Raw genomic sequence first — 25568 nt, 5'->3', positions numbered from 1 at the left:
CAACAGTCATCAATCGACCAGTCAGTTCAGTCAGTTTAGTAATTCAATCAAGCTAAGCGTCAATCAATGAATCATTCAGTCAGCCAGCTGATCCATAAGCCAATCAGTCAGTCAAACGTTAATCAATCACTCAATAAACTACGCAATCATTCAGTTATATTAGTAAGTTAATTAGTTGGTCCAGTTTCGAATCAATTATGCTAGGTACAGGGTATGTTGTAGTCTATTACACTTGTTCCTTTCAACAGTTTTTTTTGGTGATATTTTACTTGATTTTTTCGCAATCCACTGACCCATCGTCTCATTTTGTATACCCTGAACCCATTGAAAATGGGAAATCAGAGTATAATGGTTTTGTTGAAACGTATGTAACAGGCAACAGGAGGCGTGACACACCCCACCGCCGAGCTGAGTCGATTTAGGCCTGTCTGAACGCGCCTATCTGAGAAGATATAAGATCTAGAGACTTGCAATTTTGTTTAAATGTATATATATTAAACGTATATATAGCGCGCATATAGACTTCATCTCTAAAAATCGATAACTTATCCCGTAATTTTTTAACGATTAAAAACATGATCGAAAATCGATTTTAAAATTATTTCTTCTTTATCTATATATTTTTGTTACAATTCACCCCGTCACTCCTATATACTTCCCCTGGCCCATCAATTTGTAAAAGGCGTAGAAACACTAGAAGCTTAGGCTTTGGTAAATTCACTCCTTTCCATGTTATAATCACGATCTGAAAGTTTCATGAAGATTGTCCATCGACAAGAAAAGTTAGGCATGTGCAAATAATTATTGAAACACCAGTTGATCGAAGGGTTCAGGGGATCTCGTAGTCGAGCAGTCTCGACTAGAGCCTTCTTACTTGTTTGATTATTATTTATTAAATTTGCCGGCAAAACAGTTTCCCCTGGCTGTTGTTACTGTTCGTTATTGTTGTTGGTGGCGATACTTGAAAAGTGAAAGCAGAAACAAAACTTTGATGGAATCAAATAATTCGAGTGGGCGTGGCATAATGCATATAGCATAGAGTGGGCTACTGTGTGTGTTGTACTTTGCTAGCCCGGGTCGTGCACGATACCACTTACTGCACTTGATTAGCTACGGCGACAGATCAAATTGCCTTCACACGGTGGCGAGGAGACAATAGCTAATGACCCCAAAGATGAGGGTAGAGGGGGCAAAGCGGCCTGCCAGAGAACAAAGTGAAAACTCAATTGGGTAGTGAATGTGAATCATACTTGAAATGACGGAATTCCGCTGATGTGGCCAGCAATTGGCTCTATATGTATACATACATACATACATATGTACATTCTATTCTGTCCCGATATATGAGTGCAGATACATCTGTATGAAGCACAGGCTAAGCTATCATTATATTTTTAGCAAGCTACTCACGAAGAGAGAACTTTGGCTCTTGCAGCTGTATCATATACATGGATGAATCATAGCATATCGAATATACATAGATGATATATGGGTATATTTCATATATGTATTTGAAATAAATAACCAGATGCCGAGCGAGTCATTTCTACAATTTAGGCATTCGTCAACTCAAATTAAGAATATCAGTATATATGTACATACATACATACATATATGATGGGCGGGAACTGGAATTTCGCATTTCATTGATTTGGTTCGTTTCGGCCACAGAATTCGCCAAAGAACGCAACAAACAAAGAAACAAAATTTAGTAAAAATTGATATAAATTACATCAAATGTAGCCGAACTTAATATTCAAATCAAAAATGCTGCGAGCTGTCGCCTTTTGACCCCTTTTTTTGTCTCCCTATTTATTTCTATCTCTGTCAACATTTCTCTCCCTCTCTCTGGGTCTCTCTCTCTCTCTCTCTGTCTCTCTCTGATTGACTGACAGTCAATCAGGGCGTTGAGTCTCCGTCAGTCAATCAGTGTCCCATCGGTACTATGCATCGATGAACCGAATCGCTTATTTACTCATTAAACAGTCAGTTAGTCAATCAATCAATCAATGTAGCCGCATCTCACTTTGTAATATTTAATTAACAAATACTCACTTTTAGTGAGGTAGTCAATCGTTCAAGTTGTTTTATTTATGAGCTCATCAATTTAATCAATTATTTGGTAACATGTTCGTCCCTTAAGCAATCATTGATTCATGCATCTGTCAGTAGCTTTCTAGTCGATCAGTCAATCCGTCAATCACTCAGTCATTTCTACAGTAACTTATCAGCTTATCAGGTAACACAAATAATAGTCTACCTTTGTTCGTTCTATGAACTCGGAGCTGTAAAAAAATTACTGTGAAAAAAATGAAAAGCTTGTAAAAACGATAAATAAAAGATAACAATATAATTGAATTTTTCTTGGTATGTTCAAATATTTATTATGTAATTTTATAAGCATAATTTTGAAAAAAAAAAAATAATAATAATAATAATTAAACATTTTTTGTTTGCTTTACATATACATGTATATATGGGGTATTATATATATACACATATGCATGTGCTTTATATACATTCATTAGATCGAAAAATCGCGTCTTTCAATTATTATAAGTAACTAAATAACGATTTAAAAGTATTAGATATAAGTTTATATAAGATAGCGTATATATCGAATATTTATAGTTCTTTTCTTTACATATACAGTAGGTTTAAATATTGTGTGTGTTTTAATTTTTATATGTAAAAAAAAACATATTTTGTATTTTCCAAATTAAAAGGATTGAACAATTTCCAAAAAAAAAAAAAAAAAAACTTATTTTTCTTTTAATTTTTTTTTTAGTTGTTTTTTTTTTCTTTTTTTTTTTTGGATTTCATTGGTTTTTTTTAGTTTATATATATATATATATATATATATATATATAGATATATATATATATATATAGATATTTTTTGTATATCAACAACTATGGGTATATATAAACATACATTAAACATGTATGTATATATATGTGTAAAAAATTGTAAAATAAAAAATAAACGTAAAAGTGTTCATGCAACATTTGCTTGTTGCAAGTTTTTATTTCTTTTTCATATATTTGCGAGGATTTAGAGGTTTTGGTTGTTGTTGTTTTTACTTTGTTGTGTTTCACTTGGTTTACAAAAAAAAAAAGTTTAATAAACTAAATTTGAATTGCAAAATGCATAGCTTATTTTTCCGTTTTTTTTTTTTTTTTTAAATCTTTAGTTTAACGAATAATAAATGAAATTGCTTTTATTCTTTTTTTTTTTTTTTTTTTTTTGTAACGTTTTTGCCATTTTTTTTTTTTGTAGTTTTCTTTTTGTTGGTTTATTTTGTCTGGTTTGTTTTATTGTTGCAGATAAATTTGTACGGTTTTCAAATTGTATTTAAGACTCTATTATTTGTATTTTCCTATACATTTATATATGTATATATATTTACTATAGGAAACTAAGTGCATTCGTATTGATTGGCTGTGTCTATGTATAAGTGTGGTTCTGTGTGTGGGTTTACATGTATGTATGTGTATGTGTGTTGAGTTTGTGTTTGTGTTTGTTTATGATAAATTGTACAATAGTCTTTTGCTTATCTTGTAATTTGTATTTTGTATTTAGGATTTTACTGGTATTTTTTATCTACTGTATTTTGTATTTCTTTTCATTCATTAACTGCATTTTTCTGGATAGTTCATCTGATTCTAGTGTAAATTTTATGAAAATATTGGTATTGATTTCCTTTTTATTTTGGTTTTTTTTTTTACGTTTTCTTTTTTTTTTTTTTTTTTTTTGCTTTTTTGTCACTAGTATTTAACGAGATTTCTATTTACATTAGTTTTTTTTTAACAACAACAAAAAAGTACTTTTTTTAGATTTACATTTTGGGGTTTTTTTTAATTTTTTTTGTATTTTTCGTTCTTTTTTTTTTTTATATATAAAAATTGGTTTGATGTTTTTCCATAAATTGCTTAAACACCTGAATAGCATTTAACATATATATATTTAACAATTTTTTTCTTTGTTTTTCTTTTCTTTATATTTTTAAATATCGCGTTAAATGAAGTGTATAAGATACATATATTATATATTTTGTATGTATAAAATATATATGTAAAAAAAAAATATATATTTATTTATGTTTTAGGGAGCAGCAGTGCTAGATTATAGTTTTCCCGTTATCTTTCATCTTTACTTTTACTTTCATCAAAACACTTGTAAAAAAAAATTTACTCTTATGTTTTCTATTATGTTTCAAATGTTTCTTGTCTAATTACTTGTAAGAACAAACGCGTTTGCAAGCCTTGGGGATAACTTAAGAAAATATTATATAAATTATCAAATTGTCTCAGCAATTCTACTCTTCCTTTTCTTCTTCATTTAATAACCCGAAATTAAAAATTTGAAACTAAGCATAGGTTAGGAACCCAGCGACACTCAGGTAAAATATCAAGTATCAAAGCAAAACTAAAATTTTATAATATATATATATATATATATATATATATATATATAGTTATTATAGAAAGATATAATTTATTGTGAATCCATGAGCGCTATTTGCCTAGAAGTTCGTTGAAACGTCGTTATAAATGTATCATAGTTATAGTTCATATTAGTTGTACTAGCTTCCTAGTAGTTTATAGTTAGTATGTGTTTCTTTTCTTCGTTTTCTTCTTTCCTCTTCCTTCCTTTTTGTATAGTTTTTATCATTATTTAATTATGTATAGTAAAAAAAACCAAAACTAAACCTAAATAACAGTTTTGCATCATGTTTTGTAAGTTTTATTTTGTTTGTTTTTGTTTTTGTTTTTGTTTTTGACTTCAATTGAATAGTTTAGATTATGTATATGCATATATAGGTTTATACATGACAAAACTTGCTTTGTTTTTGTTTATGTTTTGTTTTTGTTTTTGTTTTTTTTTTTTTTTTTAATATATGTACATACATACATATACACATCTCTTATTAGCAAAAAATCGACAGTTGAACAGCTGACAAAGCTCGCTCGGCTTTAAAAAACCTTCGCAAACTGAGCAGCCAATGTTTTCTTCTTCTTTTCACAATTTTCCCTCTCTTCCTTGTGGTTGCAGTATATATTTCTAAGAAAATAATCTATTGCTCCTGCCTATCATCATATCATGTTCTTGTTGTTGATTCTATTTTTTTAAATTGATATTTCTATCTCATGCTCTCCTATTACTACTCTTAACTTTTCGTTTCGTTCACTCTTGTATTATTATTACTTTGCGCATTTCATATGCATAGCTAGAAATTTGTTAAGATCTTTAGTTGTCCTAAGCATATTCTTAAAGCATGTCAGGACGACAACAACAAAATCGAGAAATTGAATTAATTTCAATCATTTCTAAAGTTGCATACATAAATGTTCGCATCGTATTTCATATATGTATTTACATATCTATAGTTTTTCATTTCGAAAAATTTATTGTATGTTCAGGAAAAAAAAAAAAAAAAAAAAAAAAAAAAAAATTTGATAAACCGTAATGTGTTTTCTATTTAGGCAGTAAGAAATGGTTTAAGCGCATTTTGCGTATGTCTAGGAAAGCTATCGATCGATTTGTAACGTTTTTTTGAGACGCTGTCGTCGTTCTGCTAGCTAATATAATTATATATATATATGTTTTTGCAAATAAAAAAAATTATAAATATGGGCTATACGTCTAATTGTATAAAAAGATATATATTAGATATATATATATTCATATATATTTATATATATGCTTGTATGTATAACGCATATGCTTCCGCATATATATTTGTTTATAGTAACTTTCTATATAACTTAATGTTTATAGATTGGTTTTCCTTTATTTGTATTGTAATTCTTATTATTCTTCTTCTTTTTATTAAAAGATTTTTTTTCTTTGAATTTCAACTTTTGGCGCCGCTTCAAAATTTGCGCTCTTCCTTTCGTCTAATTTCATTAACCTTGCTGTTTGCAGTTTGTTTTGACTCTTATATTCGCGTTCTCTCACGCTTTCTCTGCGTCTCCTTCCCTAAATTTGCTTTCAGTGAGGCATATCTCCTCTCCCTTCCGCTCGCTTCCCTTCTCTTTCGCTCCTACGTGTTGTTGTTGTTGTTGTTTGCTTTTAGTGGCTCATTCGTTGCAACTTTGTCTGTTTTTCGTTTCCGTTTCCATTTTTTTGTTTTCTTTTCTCGTTACGTTCTACATTTTTTTGTTTTTTGTTTTCTCCGTTTGTTTGGTTTTGTCCTTCTCACTTTTCGCTTTTATTGTTATTCATTTCTTGGTTAAGTAAATAGAAACTAAATTCCTAAGCATCTAATATATATATATATATATATATATATATATATAGCTCTATATGCATTCATACAAAAAATATGTAAATATACAAAATAAAAATGTTAAAGAAAACTAGGAGAAAAGAGAATATGAAGTTGTTTTCTTTCCATTCGAAATTCCCCTTTCATAGTTCTACGTTCGATATAAACTTTATAGTTTTTGCTTCCAACTTGCATTTTGTTTCACTTCAAAATCAAATCAAAAATATCACATGAAAGAAATCCAATTTAAATCACTATGTTACAGTTATATAAGAAAATATATATATGTATATATATATATATAGCATGTATAACATACGTATATAGCATATATAGCATAAAGCCAACGCAGAAAGCTTAAAAAAGGATGTTTATATATATATATATATATATATATAATTGTTAATCTATACTATTCGACGATCGTTTGTTATTATTTATAGCATCCGAAGCAATAGATAAAGTCGATAAGACTATCTGGCTGCCTCGTCATCATCATTATGGTTATGGTAATTATTATCATGGTTATCTGTTGTTATCTCTTATCAATATCGAGACATTGTTCGATCGATCGCTCGTATGCTCTACTGACTAATACTAAAATCTGATATTGAAGTTCAAAAAATGCTTATTTGGGCCTACGTCAAAGTACACTTAAAAAAAACAGTAGTCAGCTTGCGACTACTCTCTCTCTCCCCCTCTCTCTCTCTCTCCCTCTCTCTCTCTCTCTCTCTCTCTCTCTCTCTCTCTCTCTCTCTCTCTCTCTCTCTCTCTCTTTCTATCGGTCTATCGATAATTACCGCTTAACATGGATTGCTTGCAAACACGTTCTTCACTTGTAGTCCTATCTTACCCGCACTTGCTTGCATTCCTCTTTCTCTCTCTCTCTCTCCCCTCATCAGCCCTCTTTCTTTCTCTTACTCTTTTAGGGCTATCATCATTCAGCGGCATTCTTACTCAGACTCATGCGCAGGCGCGCCAACAGCTCCTGCTGCTGCTTGAGCTTAGCCTTCAACAGCTGACGTTTGACGTTCAGGTCCCGCTCCTCGCTGGTCAGCTGCTCGCAGAGCCTGGCCGCCTCCCTCAGGATGTTCACCTTGGGCGCACGCTCCTTGTCCCTAATATTGGGTATTTGCGTCTTGAGTGCCTCGAACAGATTCTTGAGTCCGATGCGACGCTGACGCTCCATATCGTTATGCAGATTACGCTTCTCAATCGTATCCGCCTCGTCGACGCTCAGATGGCGTTTCAGCGCGTTGCTGTTGATGCTGCTGATGCTGTGGATGTGGATGTGGGTGTGGCTGTGGCTGTGACTGCTGCTGTTGCTGCTGCTGCTACTGCTGCTGCTGCTGCTACTGCTGCTGCTGCTGCTGCTACTGCTGCTGCTGCTGCTGACGTTGCTGACGTTGCTGTTGCTGCTGCTGGTGATGGTGCCAATGCTGGTGCAGTTGCTGCCATTCGACAAGACGCTGCGGACGTCCTTGGCATCGAAGCCGTTTGAGCTGAACTTCCCACGCTTCCGCGGGCGCTGCTTGGCGAGCATATAGGAACGTGCCTGACGCTTGGACGCCGCCAGCAAGAACTCGTTGCAGTCGGGCATGTAGAAGCGCTTGCGGTTCTTCTTGCCGAGCGGCGCCACGCCAATGACGCAGGGCGGACTTAGGCAGTCGCTGCTGCTGCTGCTCTCGGGCGAGTAGGTGGCTACCCCTGCGCCTGCGCCTGCGCCCTGGAAGGGCGTGCTCGAGGGCGACGGGTAGCGAGAGTTGGCCACAGACTTAACGGGACTGCTGCTGGCCGGCGTATAGGGCAGCTCATAGCGCCTGGACGAGCGATGAACCACGATGCGATTGTCGCTCGAGATTTTGTTGGCCACCTTCGTCTGGAGGACGCGACGATCGCGGTCCGAGGGATTCGTCGGCAGCTTCTTGTCGTTAAGCGAGACAACGTCGATTTCCTCATCTGTGACGAAAGGGAGAAACGAGAATGGAAAACAAAATGAGTTAGTCACCAAGGCACCAAGGCAAGGAGTCTAAATATACATTAATTCTATGGTAGGGTTTATGGCTTATGGTTTATGGTTTATCGCTTAAGGCTCATGGCTTAAATATAATTTGGTTTATTCTACCAGTTGGCTAACGTTAGTTGTGCTCGCGCATTTCTGTCTCCAATCCGTCAATCAATAAAGCCAATTCATAATTTATTATACATACATATGTACATATGTAGATAAGCGTATGTATGCGCTTAGCTCGTGTCGTGTTTCCTAAGAAAGCCCTGCAAATGTCTAGCGAATGTCAACGAGAGTTCAATGACTACAGCATAGAAACATGATGATGCCATTGTGTGCGTGCTGTGAGTGTGGGTGGGCGAGTGGGGCTGGTTGGCTGGCTGACTGGCTGGCTGACTGGCTGGCTGACTGGCTGGCTGAATGGCTGGTTGGGGCATGCGCTAGGCCCCACGCAAAGCGGATTAGTGTGTCAGCGTTGCGAGACAAGTGGCCTGACGCCACTTGCAACAGTATCAGAATTCAGGAAGTAATAGATTTGCGCACAGACAGTGGGCAACAGGCGACCGAGGGGGCGAGAAGGCGATAGCAACCCCCAACTCTATCGGCTCCTTGACGCCAGGCGATGCACAACAGAAAACTCACTTTGGCAAAAGTATTGAAACAGCCATAAAATATAACAGTAAATAAATAAAAGTTATCGCTAATAAAGAACGACAGAGCTGGCGGGGGCGAACGATACGACTCTTTCCTCTCGGCCTCGATCCCTGCCCCCACCCCAAACCATGCGGATTTCAGCTTCCGTTGCTAATTTGGCTCTTCCGCTGGAGCGTGCGCGCGCGTTTATTGAACCAACCGAAGCGAAGAAGAGTCGCCGTCGCCGTCGCAGTCGCATGTATTTTAAACTAAGAAACTCTTTGCCTTAGCTTATCAACAGTTACTCTAATCCGTCTGCCTCATTGCCAAATATGCACAAACATACATACATACATACATACAACGCATATTTGCACATATGCTGATTGTAAATATGGTGTGTGTGTATTTGGCCTCTTGCCTTGGCAACTGTGCAAACAAGTCGAGAGACAGAGGGGAAGACGTGATGCAGAAGAGACCACAAAGAAGTTGGAGACTGCAAGCAAAAAGCATAAAACCAACAACAGCTACATCATCAAGCTCCAAAGTTCAAGCAACAACAACTACAACAGCAAATCTTCGAGATCCACGTTCAATATTTCAAGTCCAAGTCCAAGTGCATCGAGCGAGTGAACGAGCGACCGCAACGAACGAAATCGAAACCACGCAAAGCAGAAGCGAGAACGGGAAGGAACTGGGCTGGCGAGGGACAAGGGCGAGAGGCAAGGGCAAGGGCAGCCAAGCGTTGCCATAGTGGGCAACCACCTTTGGCAACATGTTGCATGAGTCAATGGTGGCCGAGCGTTGGCATTATCAATGCAACAGCAAAAATCTTATCCAACCACCAAACACGAAAGTGAACATCATCATCATCATCATCATCATCATCATCATCATCACCAGCAGCAGCAGCAGAAGTCTGCTGGCTAGACAAGCAGCAGACCTTACCGGAGACCCCAGCAAGAATGTTGCCCAGCGGCCATTTTATTTTCTTTCTTTTTGGAGCCTGGAATGCGACTGCAGCAACAATGTCGCTCCCCATGTTGCTGACACAGCAAAAACCAGAAAGCAAAAAGAAAAAATGTTGCTGTGCATTTCTTTTGCTGTTCTTGTCTCGCAGTAGTCTCATGCGGACAGCGCGAAGAGGCCGCACGCAGACGACGCGACGCGACGCGAATGCGATGCGATGCGACGAGACGCGAATGCGATGCGATGCGACGAGACGTTGAGCTATGAATGATTTGCATTTTGAGAACAAGCCCACAGCGCGGGGCAACAACAGCAATAAAAGCATTTTGAAAAAAAAAAAAAAAAAAAAAAAAAAAAAAACTTTAAGGCATTTCAAATGTTGCGCAAATCGATCAGCGCGGAGAATGCGACTAATTCACCACTGTCAGGGAGATTTCCTCAAATATAATTTATACGAACTGCAATGCGCAAGCAAACCAAGAAAGAAACAAGAAAGAAAGCTCTAGTCGAGACTGCTCGACTACGAGATCCCCTGAACCCTAAAAGCAACTTATATTTCAATAATAATTAGCAAACACACACGCACACACACACACACGCATACATACAAACTCACGCGCACACACACTCACATATACAGGCGATTGCGCTTGGGTTGCGCTGCAGTGTTGGCAATATAATCAGAACTTATTTGTTGAATAATTTAATTTCTAGACGTACGATCGTAATGAAACTTTCAGAACGTAATCATAATGTTTAAATGTATGTGTATACCGAAGCTCAAGTCTCTAGTATTTGATATACGACTTCTACAAAGATGAGGGTGAGGGGGTGGATTTAGGGGTGGGGGGTAAATTTTAACAAAAACCGAAATTGTATAAAATACATCTTTATATACATTTTAAATTTGGAGACTCTAGCTTGAAAGATGTAGGAGATATAATTTTTTAGCTAATCTTTGATAAGGTTTTTTATCGATAAAAAAAATATCGGAATGAGTTATCGTTTTTTAGTGATAAACTCGATCTGCGCGTGATATATACGGACATTTTAAAAAAAAGTTGAAGTCTCTAGCTCTTATATCTTCTGAAATCGACGCGTTCATACATACGGACGGACGGACGGACGGACGGACGGACGGACGGACGGACGGACGGACGGACAGACAGACGGACAGGGCCAAATCGACTCAGCTTGTCGCCCCGATCAAGAATATATATACTTTGTGGGGTCTGCCACGCCTCCTTCTGCCTGTTAGATACTTTTAACAAAACCATTATACCCTGATTTCCCATTTTCAATGGGTTCAGGGTATAAAAAAAGAACAATTATAATAATGAGCAGACGGCGAGGGCTGCCAACGCACACATATACAAACAGATTTACAAAGTAAATACATACGTATATAAGTATGTATGTATGTATACTTAAAAGCTCAGTCACAGCTTTACTGTCGCTGCGCTGCTGACGTCGCCGGCAGCAGCAGAAGAAAACAAAACAAACTCGAAAAACCTGTTTGCAGCGATAGCCGGACAGCTTGCCAACTTTTGTTGCTAAGCGAGCCAAGATCAGATCAAGTCACAGCCTAGCTGAAGTAGTAATAGTAATAGGATTAGTAGTAGTAGTAGTAGTAGTAATAGTAATAGTAATAATAATAATAAAGCACAATTGCCAGCCCAAGGCATGGAGGAAACAGCTTGTTGTTGCTACCGGCGTAGTTAATTACAATTGCAAATAAAGTGCACACACAGACAGCAGCAGATACGGACACAAGCACACACACACAGACACAGACACAAACACAGGCACACGATACGAGCACGACTTGTAAGTTGCGCAACTTTTATGCAGCTATTTGCTGCCGTCGTCTGTGGGCGTCATACGAAGAGCTATAGCAACTGCGGCACAGACACTCGCGCACACACACAAACACACACAGTCAGTGAGATTCATTCACTCACTCACTCACACTGACCCGCAGCCGCAACCACCAAATCTCTTGCCCTACAAAATTTGCATATTGCGAAAAGGGACAGCGAATGACAAGTGCATTGTTCAACTTACGAGGATGCAAGATGAAGCGGTAAAAAAAAGAAAACAAAACAGTGTCGGCTGGTAACAAAGAGAGCGCAGCAGAGAGCGAGTAGAGTTCAATACACACACATATATATATATATATATACACACACACACACACACACACACACACACACACACACACACACACACACACACACACACACACACACACACACACACACACACACACACACACACACACACACACACACACACACACACACACACACACACACACACACACACGTGCATGCATATATGCAAATCTGAAGCGCCCCAAGCAACCAGACGTACATATGTATGTATGTACATATGTACATAAATGTTAATTGAGGCGCAGCAGACAGGCGGAGCGCCGCGATGTTAGCGTCAGCGTCAGTATCGACGTCATTGCTGCCCTCGGCTATGACACCCGTTATTCTTGATAATGCGCACAGATAAAGAGCAGATAGAAAGATAGAGGAAAGGCTGTCGCTGTGGGAGATAGATCCCACACACACACACACACACTCTCTCTCTCTTTTCGCTCTCTTCCTACCTCTCTCTCTCTCTCTCTCTGCCGTCAGCAATGCAAAAAGAACGAAACAAATGCTTTAAAATTGAGTAATGTAAACACAACTGTGTGCGAGGCAAAAATGAAATTAAAATGAAGTATAAAAATAAAAATGGCATATGATGTAATTCTCACATGAGGAATTTCAAGCCTATAAAAGACGAAGGCAGCAAAATCAAATAAGTAAGACGAAAAGCATAGTGGTACAAAGCATCTTATCTAAGCTCGAAATTGTTGCCTGCGCTGACCCACTGTGCACGCACACACACTTGCATGCATACACACACGTATAAATAAATAAATAGACAACTATTCGCTTAGCTAACGACAAATTGCCAACGCCCACGCACCGGGGCAGAGGGGTGTGGCTGTTCATTGCTATTGTTATTGTTGGCTTGTAAATTGTTGAAAACCATTTCTTATGCTCAACTGTTATGCTGCTGTCTCTTTCACTCTCTTCTGTTCTTGGATCTTCTTCCAATTATTTCAATTCATAAAAGAAATCAACACCAAAAACAGGAAGAAGCTTTTACATGCGTATTCATTATAAATGTTGATTACACACACGAGCGTTCCCACGCTCGCACAGTAGCACCAAGCCAATTGCGCATACATATATACATATGTATACACGCACAAACACTAGGATCAGGAGGATCCCGTTCCATCAGCATACATACATATGTATGTATGTCTTTATGTATGTTGCCAACATGTGTTGGCAACATGTCGAGGCAACAAAGAAGCCTTCAATTTGCGGTTTCCAATAGGAAACAGAAGACAAAAAAAAAACAAAACAAATTGCAGCTGCAGCCTTAAAAATAATAAATTTTATTGCATCTAACCTATTCAGCCGCTGCGCAGTCGCCGTCGCTACTGCGGCTGCTTCCCACGACTCGTTGATTGCAATTACCCATTGCTGCGCGCAACTTGTTGCCGCAACACTTGGAATCTGTAATGCCACGCCCTCTTCTCACTGAAGAAGAAGAAGAAGCAGCAGCATTATGAGTCATGCTCGCCAAACCCTTTTCAAATGACAAATGTCGCCAAAAATAAAAACGCAATAACAATAAAAAAAGAAGTCGTTAAGAGCAGGCAGAGACGTCGTCCACTGACAATGCCGCAATGCGCCAGCTTCTAACATAAATGTTTCAATATCAACACATACACATACACCTACATACACACACATCACATAAATTATTAAAATTACAACGAAACGCGTCTGGAAACATCTCAGGCAGCAACATTTCAGGCAACATTTCAGCAGCAGCATTCCTCCTCTTCTGTTCTTGTTTTTTTTGGCAACATTCTATTCACATGCATACATACAGTATATATACATGTGTATTTGTGTGTGTGTGTGTGTGTGTGTGTGCATGTATGAGGCTGCGTCGCCAGTTAAGGCAACAACACAAACATCCGACCAAAAAGGGAGGCTCGTTGGCGTCGGCATCATTTAAAAAAAAAAAAAAGAGAAATATAATAATAATAATAAAACATAAAATAATAATACAAGTCGAACCTACTCGACTAGGAGATACCCTGAACCCTCCGTTTCTCAATGAAACACATCTTCATGAAACATTCAAAATGTAATCATAGGATTAAAATGTGTTTACATACCAAAGCACTTTAAAACACTTTAAAAGTTGCATATTGGAGGCAAAAATTACAAAATCGGACCGGACTATATCGACTGAGCTCGTCGCCCTGACCAAGAATATATGTATATACTTTATGATTCGTCCTTCTGCCTGCTACATACATATTCACAAAAACATTATACCCTGATTTCCCATATTCAATGGGTTCAGGGTATAAAAAGCAGCGACACATCAACAGAGCGAGTGTAAAGAGCAGCGCAATAGCAGCCGGCAGTCCCCGCCACTGTCGCCATCAACGTCGACCTTGAGCATAGAAATTTATTGCTTCACGTGTACGCGAATAAGCGGCATAATGAATGCGTGCGTGAGCGAGACGCACGAGCCGAAAGCGCCAGGGCAAACGAGACGCACACAAAAAAGACCACAGTCAGGGGGAGGGCGGTTGGGCGGTTAGTCGGGTACGTGTACGTGTATGTGTGTGAGTGCGAACGAAAAAGACGCGCCTAGCAACAACGCGCGACGTAAGAAGCACGAACATTGCCGAAATACGAAATAACAGAAGACAACAGTTTTGTTAGTCGACGACGCCACAGCCTTTGGACCATTGTTAGAGCTTTTATGTTGTTGCTGGGTGGTGTGTGTGTGTGTGTGTGTGTTTTTTTTTTTTTTTGTTTTTTTTTTTTCGGTGGTTTGGTGGGTCGGTCGCATGTTATAACTGGGCTGTAAACTGCGCCCGAGCCAGACGCATAAATTTGCTGCCCCAGCGAAAGTAAAATAGCAACAAAACAAATTTCGCCAAATAGGCAGAAAAGTAAATGAAAATGTGTATAAATATGGTAAAAGGAATTTCGAATGACATTTTGCCGCACGCACACGCACACACAGATCTACAGCCCTTGGGCAGCTCCCCCCGCCTTAAGCGTTGTCTGCACACATCACGCATCGCCGCACTATTTCTGGTTAGTTTTATTTAATTGTTAATTCAAATAGCAACAACAACAACACTTAGGCTTATTCCCATAAACTTTTGCGTTCCTGTTTCGTTTTGGTTTCTACGCACTATTTTATGATTATTCGACCTTCGCTCAGTTCATTAACATTTTGTTTTTTGTGTTTCGAATTGGTTTCGGTACTCGAAATAACACGCGCAACAACAACAGTTCGTTTAGTTGTTTTTGTTCTACGCACAAATCAAAAGGTGCGAAAATGCCAATAAAGCAATAGCAACAATAACAGCTGGCCGCCAAAGCAGCGGCAGCAGCAGCAGCAGCATCAAGCAGAGCAACCCACACACACATACATATGTACATGCCAATGAATAACAATATCAATTATAACAGCTACATAAACATATGTATGTACATATGTGCGTAGCAAAGTTTCTCTCGTTTAACTATATGCTGCAAACATAGTGCGCGCCGTGACGAAGACGAAGACGAAGACAAAGACGAATATGAAGATGAAGACGAAGTTGAAGCTCAAGACGAAAAACGGTGCAGAACAAATCATATGAATTCGCTCGCCCGCTTTTCTTCCCAAATTTATAGGGTGAATATTTTCATTTACGTTTTTACGTTTCAATTTTAAAAATAAACTTTGCTCAATCAGCTGATCATCATCTGATGAGAAATCCATTGCGACTAACATAAAAACAGCGCAACCAATTCTTCTCGCACTATGCAACTCGCAACGCAAACAGTTGGTCTTTAGCTTCGTCTTCATCTTCGTCAAGGCGCGGACTATGCTTGCAGCCTTACAATTCGTTGCTTCCGCTTCGTTTTGGCGCCTCTCTCACAATCACTTTCGCTTTTCAGAGTGCCATCTCCGTCTTTCAAATTGCTAATGAACTGTCACGCGCACACAAACACACACGCACACTATCTGCAGCACGCACCTGTTGTAGTTGCCGCTGCGCTGATTTAATTTTTCTCCCTTTTGTTGCTATGGGTTTCGCGTTCTTTATGAATGTTATACTTATGACAAATTATTCATACGCACACACATACACACATACACACATACACACATACACATATACACATATACACACACACACACACACACACACACACACACACACACACACACACACACACACACACACACACACACACACACACACACACACACACACACACACACACACACACACACACACACACACGTTACGTTTTCAATTATCAGCGCCGCCCAACAGCTGCTATCAGTGACAACAACAACAATCTGATACCGGCTTTCGCACATTGCGCGTTTTCTGTGTATCATCATCTCACACGCTTTGCTTTTCGCAATCGCATTTGAAAAGTCGAGTACCAACAGCAAAAAGTTCATATTAAAAAAAAAAAAAAAAAGAATTATAATAAAAATAAAATAAATAGTTTATTGTGTGGGCGTTTTATGCTAATAGTAAAAAAAAAGCGCGCACACACACATGTATGCATGATTATTTACATTTGTGTATGAAAATAGACGATAGCTGCGAATTTTGCGCGCCTGGTAACAAGGCAATTGTGGGTGTTGCTTCTGTTATATATGTATGTGTATATAACAGAATTTATTGTGTCATATCAATTATAACTGAAACTGTTTCTATTTCTCTTAGTCGCACACGAAACACCCTCGAAAAGAAAACACGACACAAACCCGATGTGCAAATGCACTGTTCAAACTGATATGCTCTGCCTTAACCAGCTGCGCTGCGCCGCGGCGTCTGCATTTGTGAATCGCTCGCTAATCGACAGACAATGCGTCAAGCAGCGCAGCAGCAGTCGCGGAACTGGCTGCGAGTGTGAGTGCACTCGGCGCAAGCAGTGAGCGTGCGAGTGTGAGTAAGCGAGAACGAGAGCGGGAGAGAGAGCGAAGAGCCCACATGTGCATTTTACCGGCAACGTCGATGACGACGCTGACGCCAACGCTGACGCCAACGCCGACAGGCAGCAACGTGCGACGGTTGCTGTTTGGCTTTGCGCTTTTATGCATGTTTTGTTTTGCTTTTGTATTCGTGTTTTATTGACAAAAAAAAAAAAAAAAATAAATAATGAGAGCAAACCGGGAGACATGATTGAAAGCCTCTCCATCAAAGGCGCATATCTGGCGACTGGCCATGTTGAGAGAATTGGTATCACCCTCCACCTCAGCCTGGAAAACTTCGGTGTGTGGTGTAGACTTGCTCAAACTGCAGAAGCTGCAGGAGCTTCATATAAAAATGCCTTCCATCACATATGCACAGGTAATGGAACTTATAAAGGGTTTGCCCCACTTGGGGATTTTGAATATGCGCGAATGTCAACTTCTAACTTTAAAAGCAAAAGAATATATATGTATATACATATGTATATATTATGTATTCAGTTGCCTACCACTGTAAACATAACAAAAACAATTTATTTTATTTCAAAGCACATTATGTGCCAAAATACTTATACTTAATCATATCATTATACTAAACAAAAGTTGTATAAAAAAAAAAACAAGTGAGAAAGCTCTATTCGATACTGCTCGACTACGAGATACCCTGACGGACGGACAGACAGACGGACAGGGCTATATCGACTCAGCTCGTCGCACTGATCAAGAATATATATACTTTGTGGGGTCTGCCACGCCTCCTTCTGCCTGTTACATACATTTCAACAGAACCGTTATACCCTGATTTCCCATTTTCAATGGGTTCAGGGTATAAAAACGAACGATAACAATAATAACAATTGCGGAGGTCTGAGCAAAAGTAAGACGCAAGGAGGAGAGATTCCGACCCACATGAGCTACCATGACTATCTGTGCCCTGTGCGTGTGTGTGTGTGTGCACGCGAGTGCAGTTTGTGAATGAAAGCTTTACGCGCCAAATTGCATTTGTATTTGTGCCAGCCGTAGTAATACTAATAGTAGTAGTAGTAGTAGTAGTAGTAGTAGTAGTAGTAGTAGTAGTAGTAGTAGTATTAGTAGTAGTAGTAGTAGTAGTAGTAGTAGTAGTATTAGTAGTAGTAGTAGTATTAGTAGTAGTAGTAGTAGTAGTAGTAGTAGTAGTATTAGTAGTAGTAGTAGTAGTAGTAGTAGTAGTAATACTAATAGTAGTAGTAGTAGTAGTAGTAGTAGTAGTAGTAGTAGTAGTAGTATTAGTAGTAGTATTAGTAGTAGTATTAGTATTAGTAGTAGTAGTAGTAGTAGTAGTAGCAGTAGTACTACTAGTAGTAATAGTAGAGAGAAATAGTAGATTGGCGAGGGCAGCTCAATGCGTTTACGGGAAATGGTATGAAGCAACGAGATAGAATGGCCAGAAGACATTGAACCCCAAAACTACGGCCGGGCGCAGGGTGTGGCGCTGCTGACGCCACGTGGCTTTTGGCATGTGGCATGAGCGCAGACATCCTTGAGCCGTGGGTTGTTGCCCAACGACAGGCGGATGGGTGGACAGACCGACAGACAGAGTGAGAGAGTAAGAGAGAAACAGCTTTTTTTGGGCGTAGCACAAACTGCGCAAGATGGCGGCATTTGGGGATGCTTCTCAACAAATGTGCGAGAGGATGACGCCATGGCCACACACACACACACACAGACACATAATGAGCAATGAAAAGCACGCGTGGCAACAGGGGGGGTGTGTTGGGGGTGAAGGAGGCATTGGGTGGGGGTTGTTCACTGTTATGCGTAGGCTACAAGGCGCCAGCGAAATGTGCAAATAATGGGGATGGGGTCGGTGGGGGCGGGGAGGGGGGCTATTTGGGAGCTCGAGTGCGCTGGGAAAGGAAAATCAATGAAAGCTCTGCCCAAAACTTGACAACGATGCCCATCGAGTGGGCGTGTAAGCGTATGGGCGTGTGTGCTACCAGCAGCAAAAAGTTTACTACGTTTGCTGTTGACGTAGGCGATCGATTTTTGGGCGCGTCATCAGTCACCCACGCACAGCACGGCACACACTAGTTGAATGCCTTTGGGCGGGGCGGGGCGAAGCGAAACGGGACGAGATTGAGAGATGCACGATGCGGGGGGATATTCATGAATCGAATCAATCAGAAAATGCACCAGGACGCTTAGATATTGGGAGAGGGCGAAAGGGGTGGATCGAGGGGCTATTGACCTATAAACTCTTATAATTATCCTAGGTATAACAGAGGGGCGCACAACACTCACCAGAGTCTGAGGGCGTGTCCAGGTTGGCCTCCACCTCGTTGCAGCGCGTGTAGCTGTGGTCGCTGATGTGGCGCATGGAGCAATCGCCGTAGTCCGAGTCGGAGTCCGAGCTGGTGGCCGTCGTGGCCGGGGGGGACAGGGTTGCGGCAGCTGCCGCGGCCGCCTCCGCTGCCGAGCGGCCCGACTGCTGCGCCTGCTGGTTGAGCACCTCCAGCACGTCCGTGATGATGGGCGGATCGTTCGGGATGCGGTAGGGCAGGTCGATGCGCTCCTTGCTCGTGTTCTGCAGCTCCCGGCTCAGGTGGTCGATGATGTTCTCGTCGGAGCTGCTCGTCAGTGAAATATTGTTGCTGCCCATCACACAGGCGCGCAGGTCCACGTTGTGCTTGAACACCTCCGGCATGGGGTCGTCATCCGGCAGGCTGTTGCTGCTTGTTATCAAACAGCTGTAGCGCTGCTGCTGCAGCTTCTGATGCAGCTTCTGTTGCTGTTGCTGTTGCTGCTGCTGCTGCTGCTGCTGCTGCAGCTTGTGCTGCGTGTTGCTCTTGCGCAGCAGCGAGCCGCCTGGCGGAATATACGGCTCGATAGTGGGTTCCCGCTGCGTCGCCCGGCTGGGTATCTGAATCGTGTGCGTTGCTGTCGTCGCCGCAGCGGACTTACTGCTGCCGCCAGTTGACCTGCAACTGTTCATCCTCATTCTCTTGCTGCTGTGGCTGTTGCTGTTGTGGGGGCAGTTCTCGCTGTTGCTGTCGTTGTCGTGCTCCTGGTCGAGATCGTGATCCAGGCCGAGCTGCTGGTGCTGCTCCTCCCCGAGCTGATCCTCATCCTCCAGCTCCTGCTTGATGCACAGCGCGCCCCCGCTGACGAAGGCTGGCGGCACGGCGCTGCTCTCACTGTAGCTGGACGCGGCCGAGAGGTTGTTGCCGCCGCTGCTGCTGGCGCCGTGTGTGCCGGAGCTGCCGAAGGTGGACCACATGCAGTCGCCGTTGCGAATCTCCGGCTTGAAGTCTATGTCGTCGAACAGCGAGGAGCTGTTCAGGTGCGAGTGCTCGGCGGCGATCCTCTCCACGTCGTTCTGTATGCTGGGCAGCCTGTAGTTGATGTTGAGTTCCATCAGGTCGCTGAAATCCATGTCCAAGTCGAAATCGCTGCTGATGCAAATGCCGCTGGTAACGGTCGTCATTTTGGCCACCTTCTCTTTCCCCTTTATTCACAAATTACGTCCTGACTTTGGGGTGAGCGGGGGTAAGGTGTGCCTGCTCTATTATAGAACAGTAGCACTGTAGCACAGTATCCAGCTGCAAAAACTGTGTGAAGCGAAAGAGAGAGGGAGAGAGGGAAAGAAAGAGAGAGAGAGAGGGAAGAGCAGGCCATGAATAATTGTATTCAATTTCAAAACATTTGGCTAATATTGGAAAATGTATTCAATGTAAATCCATAGACTTCCTACAAGAGCTGGATATACTATTACCAACAGTGTCTTATATTGTTTATCACAGCATCATTAATTGCGTTGTTTTTATATGTATATATTTTTAAGTATGTAAATATTGTAGAACTATTAATCTTTTATAAAATTAATTTTTTTATCATATAAAAAAAATATGTTATATATTTGTATTTGTTTCCCGTTGTAAAAAATATTGTTTTTGAATTTATATATATTTTTTTCTTTTAAGTGAGTATCAAAATATTATTTTTAAGACTTTCACGTTCTGCCTTAATCCCGTCGATCTAACTTAAATTCTTTGAATTCCTAGTCCTAGCTAGTTTTTTTTCCTTTTCACTGAGCTTTCTCATGCGACATTCTTAGGAAAAGGCAAACGCATAAAAGTAGGTATCACACTTACGACGCACGCAGCCATCTTGTAAAAAGTGAAGAAGAGAAGTAAGAAAATAAAAAGTTTGACAGCAAAATTTAACATCCTAAGAATGATGTAAGATCCGAAGTGTAGTAGCTCAAAGCAACAGCAACTACAGCTGCTACTGCTGCCGACGTCAGCAGCAGTTCAAAAAAGTTATCAGAGCAACATTGCGCACTGGCACTGGCTCTTAATTATAAAAAAAAAAAATTGTTTGATTTGATTTGATTTGCGATTCAAATCGCTTGGCAACTCGCGCGAACTCTGTTGATTTGCCTCGCAGACAGTCAGACACACAACACACACAACACACACACACACAGGCGGGCGCGCGCGCAAGTACACACACTTGCGCAAATACGAAAAGACAGTTAAACCGATGACAGACATCATTCTGATGCATTTACCTCTCTGTCTATCCCGAGTAGCTAATTCCGTTCACTCTGCCCACACTCGCACAACGATAGCGGTAAAAGAAATTAAAGTAACACGTCGCACTCTCTTACTTGTCCGCAGAACGAAAGGATGTGGCAAAACGAAAAGTGTCGGCATAGTTGTCACATACATATGTAAGTGTATGCGTTTGTGCGTGAGTCTGACAGCTCTTGTTTATTTTCACTAAACTAATACTCGAAAAATTGCACTCAGCTTACCTCTGCTACACGTATGTATGTGCGGATGTCCGTCCAATAGTAGATGCAATGAAAATGTAATCCAATTCGTTAATTGTTGTATCTTCTTTTTAACAATATGCTTGATTGAACAAGCTAAATATGATTGAACTAAACACACGCAAAAACTTGTAACTGTGTGAATAGTGAAGACTCACTGCTAGCAGGAACAAAAAAAAAATAGAAGAAAAATCACAATAAAAACTTGTACGTCGATTCGCGCGTCTTTGAGTAATTTGCAATTCCTTTTAATTTCGTTTCATGGAACTTCTTTAAAATTCATTTACGATGATTTATTGCTCTCCTTCGGCTTCCTTTTCAGCTTTCGCACAACTCACACCACGCACGAACACACTCGGCGCTAACCAATTGTCTAGTCGTTGTAACGGTATTTGACGAGCTTCGCGGCTTCACTTCACGTTCACTTTTACTCGACGAAACGGAAGTTTTTCTCAAGATGACTGCGGCGGCTGCTGCCCTGCCGTGATTGTTGTAAATTTGATGTCTAGAAAATTTCGCTTATTTTTAGCAATGTCAGTTTTCCAAAAAAAAAATTGGATTTTTTTATCTGAATCACTTGGTTTCTTTTTTTTTGGTACTCTTTATTTGATTTAAGTAAGTCCCCGATATACTTTTTGTGGTTTCAGCTTATTTTTGGTAAACATTTATTATATTATTATTTGTTGTTTGCTGTTGTCGTCTAATGCTTTGCCTAATCATTGCAGAATAATTCTTAGTATTTTGTTTCATTAAATTACTTATATATTTTTTTGTTGAGCGGGAAAGTCAAAAACCTACAAAGACGAAGAGCCAACTGCGCGTAACACGTGCAACCGATCCGACGTCTGAAATAAGAGTGTCGTTGCTGAAATATACAACCTATGCCGCACATTCATTCTGCTGGCTGCGGCGGCGGGGTCTCTCGCTTTCTTTGCTACTCAATATAATATACATACATACATATGTATGTATATTCTCTGTTTATTTTTGTTTTGCTGGCTCTGCCGGCCGGTGAGAGCGCGCAACTGAGCAAACGAGTGTGTGAGTGAGCAAGCCAGTAAGTGAGTGAGCGAGCGAGTGAGTCAGATGGCGAGCGAGCGAGTGAATGAGCATTTGAGTAAGTGAGTGAGTTTTTTCGTGAGTGAATGCAAGTGCACGACCAGCTCAGGTTTGTTTACAAATGAAAAGTATACAAAATAAAAATTAGGTGCAAATATTCTGCATTCTCTTCATGTAAAATTACGCATATATATATATATATATATATATATATATATATATATATATATATATATATATATATATATATATATATATATATATATATATAGACATACATACATACATATGTATACATATTTATCTTAATACCATGTCTGATCACAAGTTGCGTATGTATGGATGTACATAGGCTTTTACACATGTACATACATACATACGCACACACTTTCATATAGAATGATGCGAGCACACACACACACACACACACGCACTGTATCCATGTGCATGTAATTCAAGCTCCTTTTGTTTTCTGACTCTCCCCGCGCTTTACTACGTTCATATGTATGTATGTACATAAATATGTAGTTGATTGAACCTCTGAACTTCTGAGACCAAAGACAAAAAAGCTAAAGCAAACAGCAGCAGAAAAGGAAAACAAAACAAAAGGAAAAAGTAACAACAAAGTTCTGAGGCATTCGAGGTTGAGGTAGGCTTCCTATCTAATTAAATTGCGCTCAAGCAAATGAAGATAAATAAACAGAGTAAGAAGAAGGTGCGCTTCTTCTAGGCGGAATATGAATCTATAAATGATGTACATACATATGTACATATGTATGTATTTATGTATGTATATGAAAAAATTTGATATTTGTAATTCATTTGTATATGTATTAAATTTAAATTTCTAGAAAACATGTTCTAGCACACACACACACACACACACACACACACACACACACACACACACACACACACACACACACACACACACACACACACACACACACACACACACACACACACACACACGTCATCATATCATAGAATCAGCTGTGATAAAATCTTTAAAGTGGGCGTGGCAATTTGATTGCAGCTATCATATGCAGAGTGCAAACATTTTGCTGCAAACAAAAACTTTGCAATAACTTTACAATAATATAATTAATTATTATATAATTGTATAATAATTACCAAATATGATATCGCGAGAAAATGATTTAATCAGCAATATAATAATTTTAAATAATAAATTCTTTTTAAAATTATAAAATAAAAGTAAAATTATTTTTTATTGAATTATATAATTAATTATTATATAATAATTACCAAATGTGATATCGCGAGAAAACGATTGAATTAGCAATATAATAAATTTAAATAAAAAATTCAGTTTCAAATTCTAAAATAAAAATAAAATTATTTTTTATTGAATTTTTTAATTAATTATTATATAATTATATACACACAAATAAGTTACGACGCGCTCTTAATTCAACGGAAGCGATAATAGCTGAGCCCAACAGTTATTATATTTATACTCATTCACGAAGTGAATTAGTATATTGGTTTTGTGCAATGTCCGTCTTGCTGTCCGTCCGTCTGTCCGTCCGTCCGTCTGTCCGTATGAACGCAGTTCATTTCGCCGCTATTGAAGCTAGAGACTTGAAATTTGGAACACATACTCGTGTATAACTCCGATTTATAAAGTGCTAAAATTTTCCCGATCCGCCCACTAGGGGCGTGGCAAATCGGAAAATGCATTTTCCGATATACCAGAAATCATGTTAGTTGAAGAGCTAGAAAGTTGAAATTTGGTATGTAGATCCGCGTTGACCCCCCAAATCCAAAAAGCTATGATGGATATATCTACGCCCATTAGGGGCGTGGCAAATCAGATAAAACTGTACCTCCTAAAGTTCTAAAGCTAGAACGTTGAAATTTCGCATGTGAGCTAATGCTATAATTCTATGACTGATGAAAAAATTTTATGTCTACGCCTAATAGGGGCGTGGCAAATCGGACGTGAAGATATAGTAATTTTTCAAATTTGGCTATATTTTAGGCACTATTGATGCTAGAGACTTGAAATTTGGTATATATACGCGAGTTGACCTCCCAAGTCCAACAAGCTATAGTGGATATATGTCCGCCCAAAGGGAGCGTGGCAAACCGCAAAACTTTATATCTCCTACAGTTTAAGAGCTAGAAGCTTCAAATTTGGATAGTTGAGTTACTGGTAACCTCCTCTATCGATGCCCCAAAAACAATTGTTACGCCTATTTGTGGGCGTGGCATATCGAAAAATACCCTGTAATTTTCACATTTTTTGAGCGTAAGCATTCAAATTTTGCATTTACGTTACCCTTAGCTCTTTCTAAGATCTGGCCAAAAATGAGGTGTCTACGGCCACTAGGGGCGTGGCAATCGGCATTTGTAGTATCAAATTGCGACATTTATATGCTTGAGCTATCTATGTATGTATGTACATGTATATACAAATAGGCATAATAGGCATTTTTATAAAATTTAAAAATAAAATTTAAATATTTAAAAAATATAAAAAATATAAAAGATGCTAAAATAACAAAATTTGCAATTTACAAAAAAGAGTTTTCCGCGGGATTTGAGCTCGCACCCAAGCCATGTTTATCAAATGTGCATACATATACATGCATATATGCGTACATACATATATGAGGGCTATTTAAGAAGAACCTCCGCCGCTGTAACACAACTTGCGACGCCTCTATCACCCACGCTATCGTTTTGCTCGACAATCCGGT

At 39.5% G+C, this 25568-nt stretch overlaps 1 protein-coding gene across 1 annotated transcript; it reads right to left on the bottom strand.

Moving 5' to 3' along the window:
* Positions 1-3218: 3218 nt before the first annotated feature.
* Positions 3219-20517, bottom strand: Myc (bHLH transcription factor Myc). Its single transcript, XM_089263040.1, has 2 exons — positions 19251-20517; positions 3219-8230 (listed from the first exon to the last, which is right to left on the bottom strand). Exons 1-2 carry the CDS (start codon positions 20431-20433, stop codon positions 7209-7211), a joined length of 2205 nt encoding a protein of 734 aa, XP_089119166.1. The 5' UTR covers positions 20434-20517; the 3' UTR covers positions 3219-7208.
* Between the last annotated feature and the right edge of the window lie 5051 nt (positions 20518-25568).

This window comes from Drosophila navojoa, chromosome X (genome assembly GCF_054131105.1).
Source record: "Drosophila navojoa isolate 15081-1374.11 chromosome X, UAZ_NAV_1.0, whole genome shotgun sequence".
Taxonomy (NCBI): Eukaryota; Metazoa; Arthropoda; class Insecta; order Diptera; family Drosophilidae; genus Drosophila; species Drosophila navojoa.
Note: the sequence above shows the minus strand (reverse complement) of the source record. Positions and strands in the feature narration are given on the sequence as shown.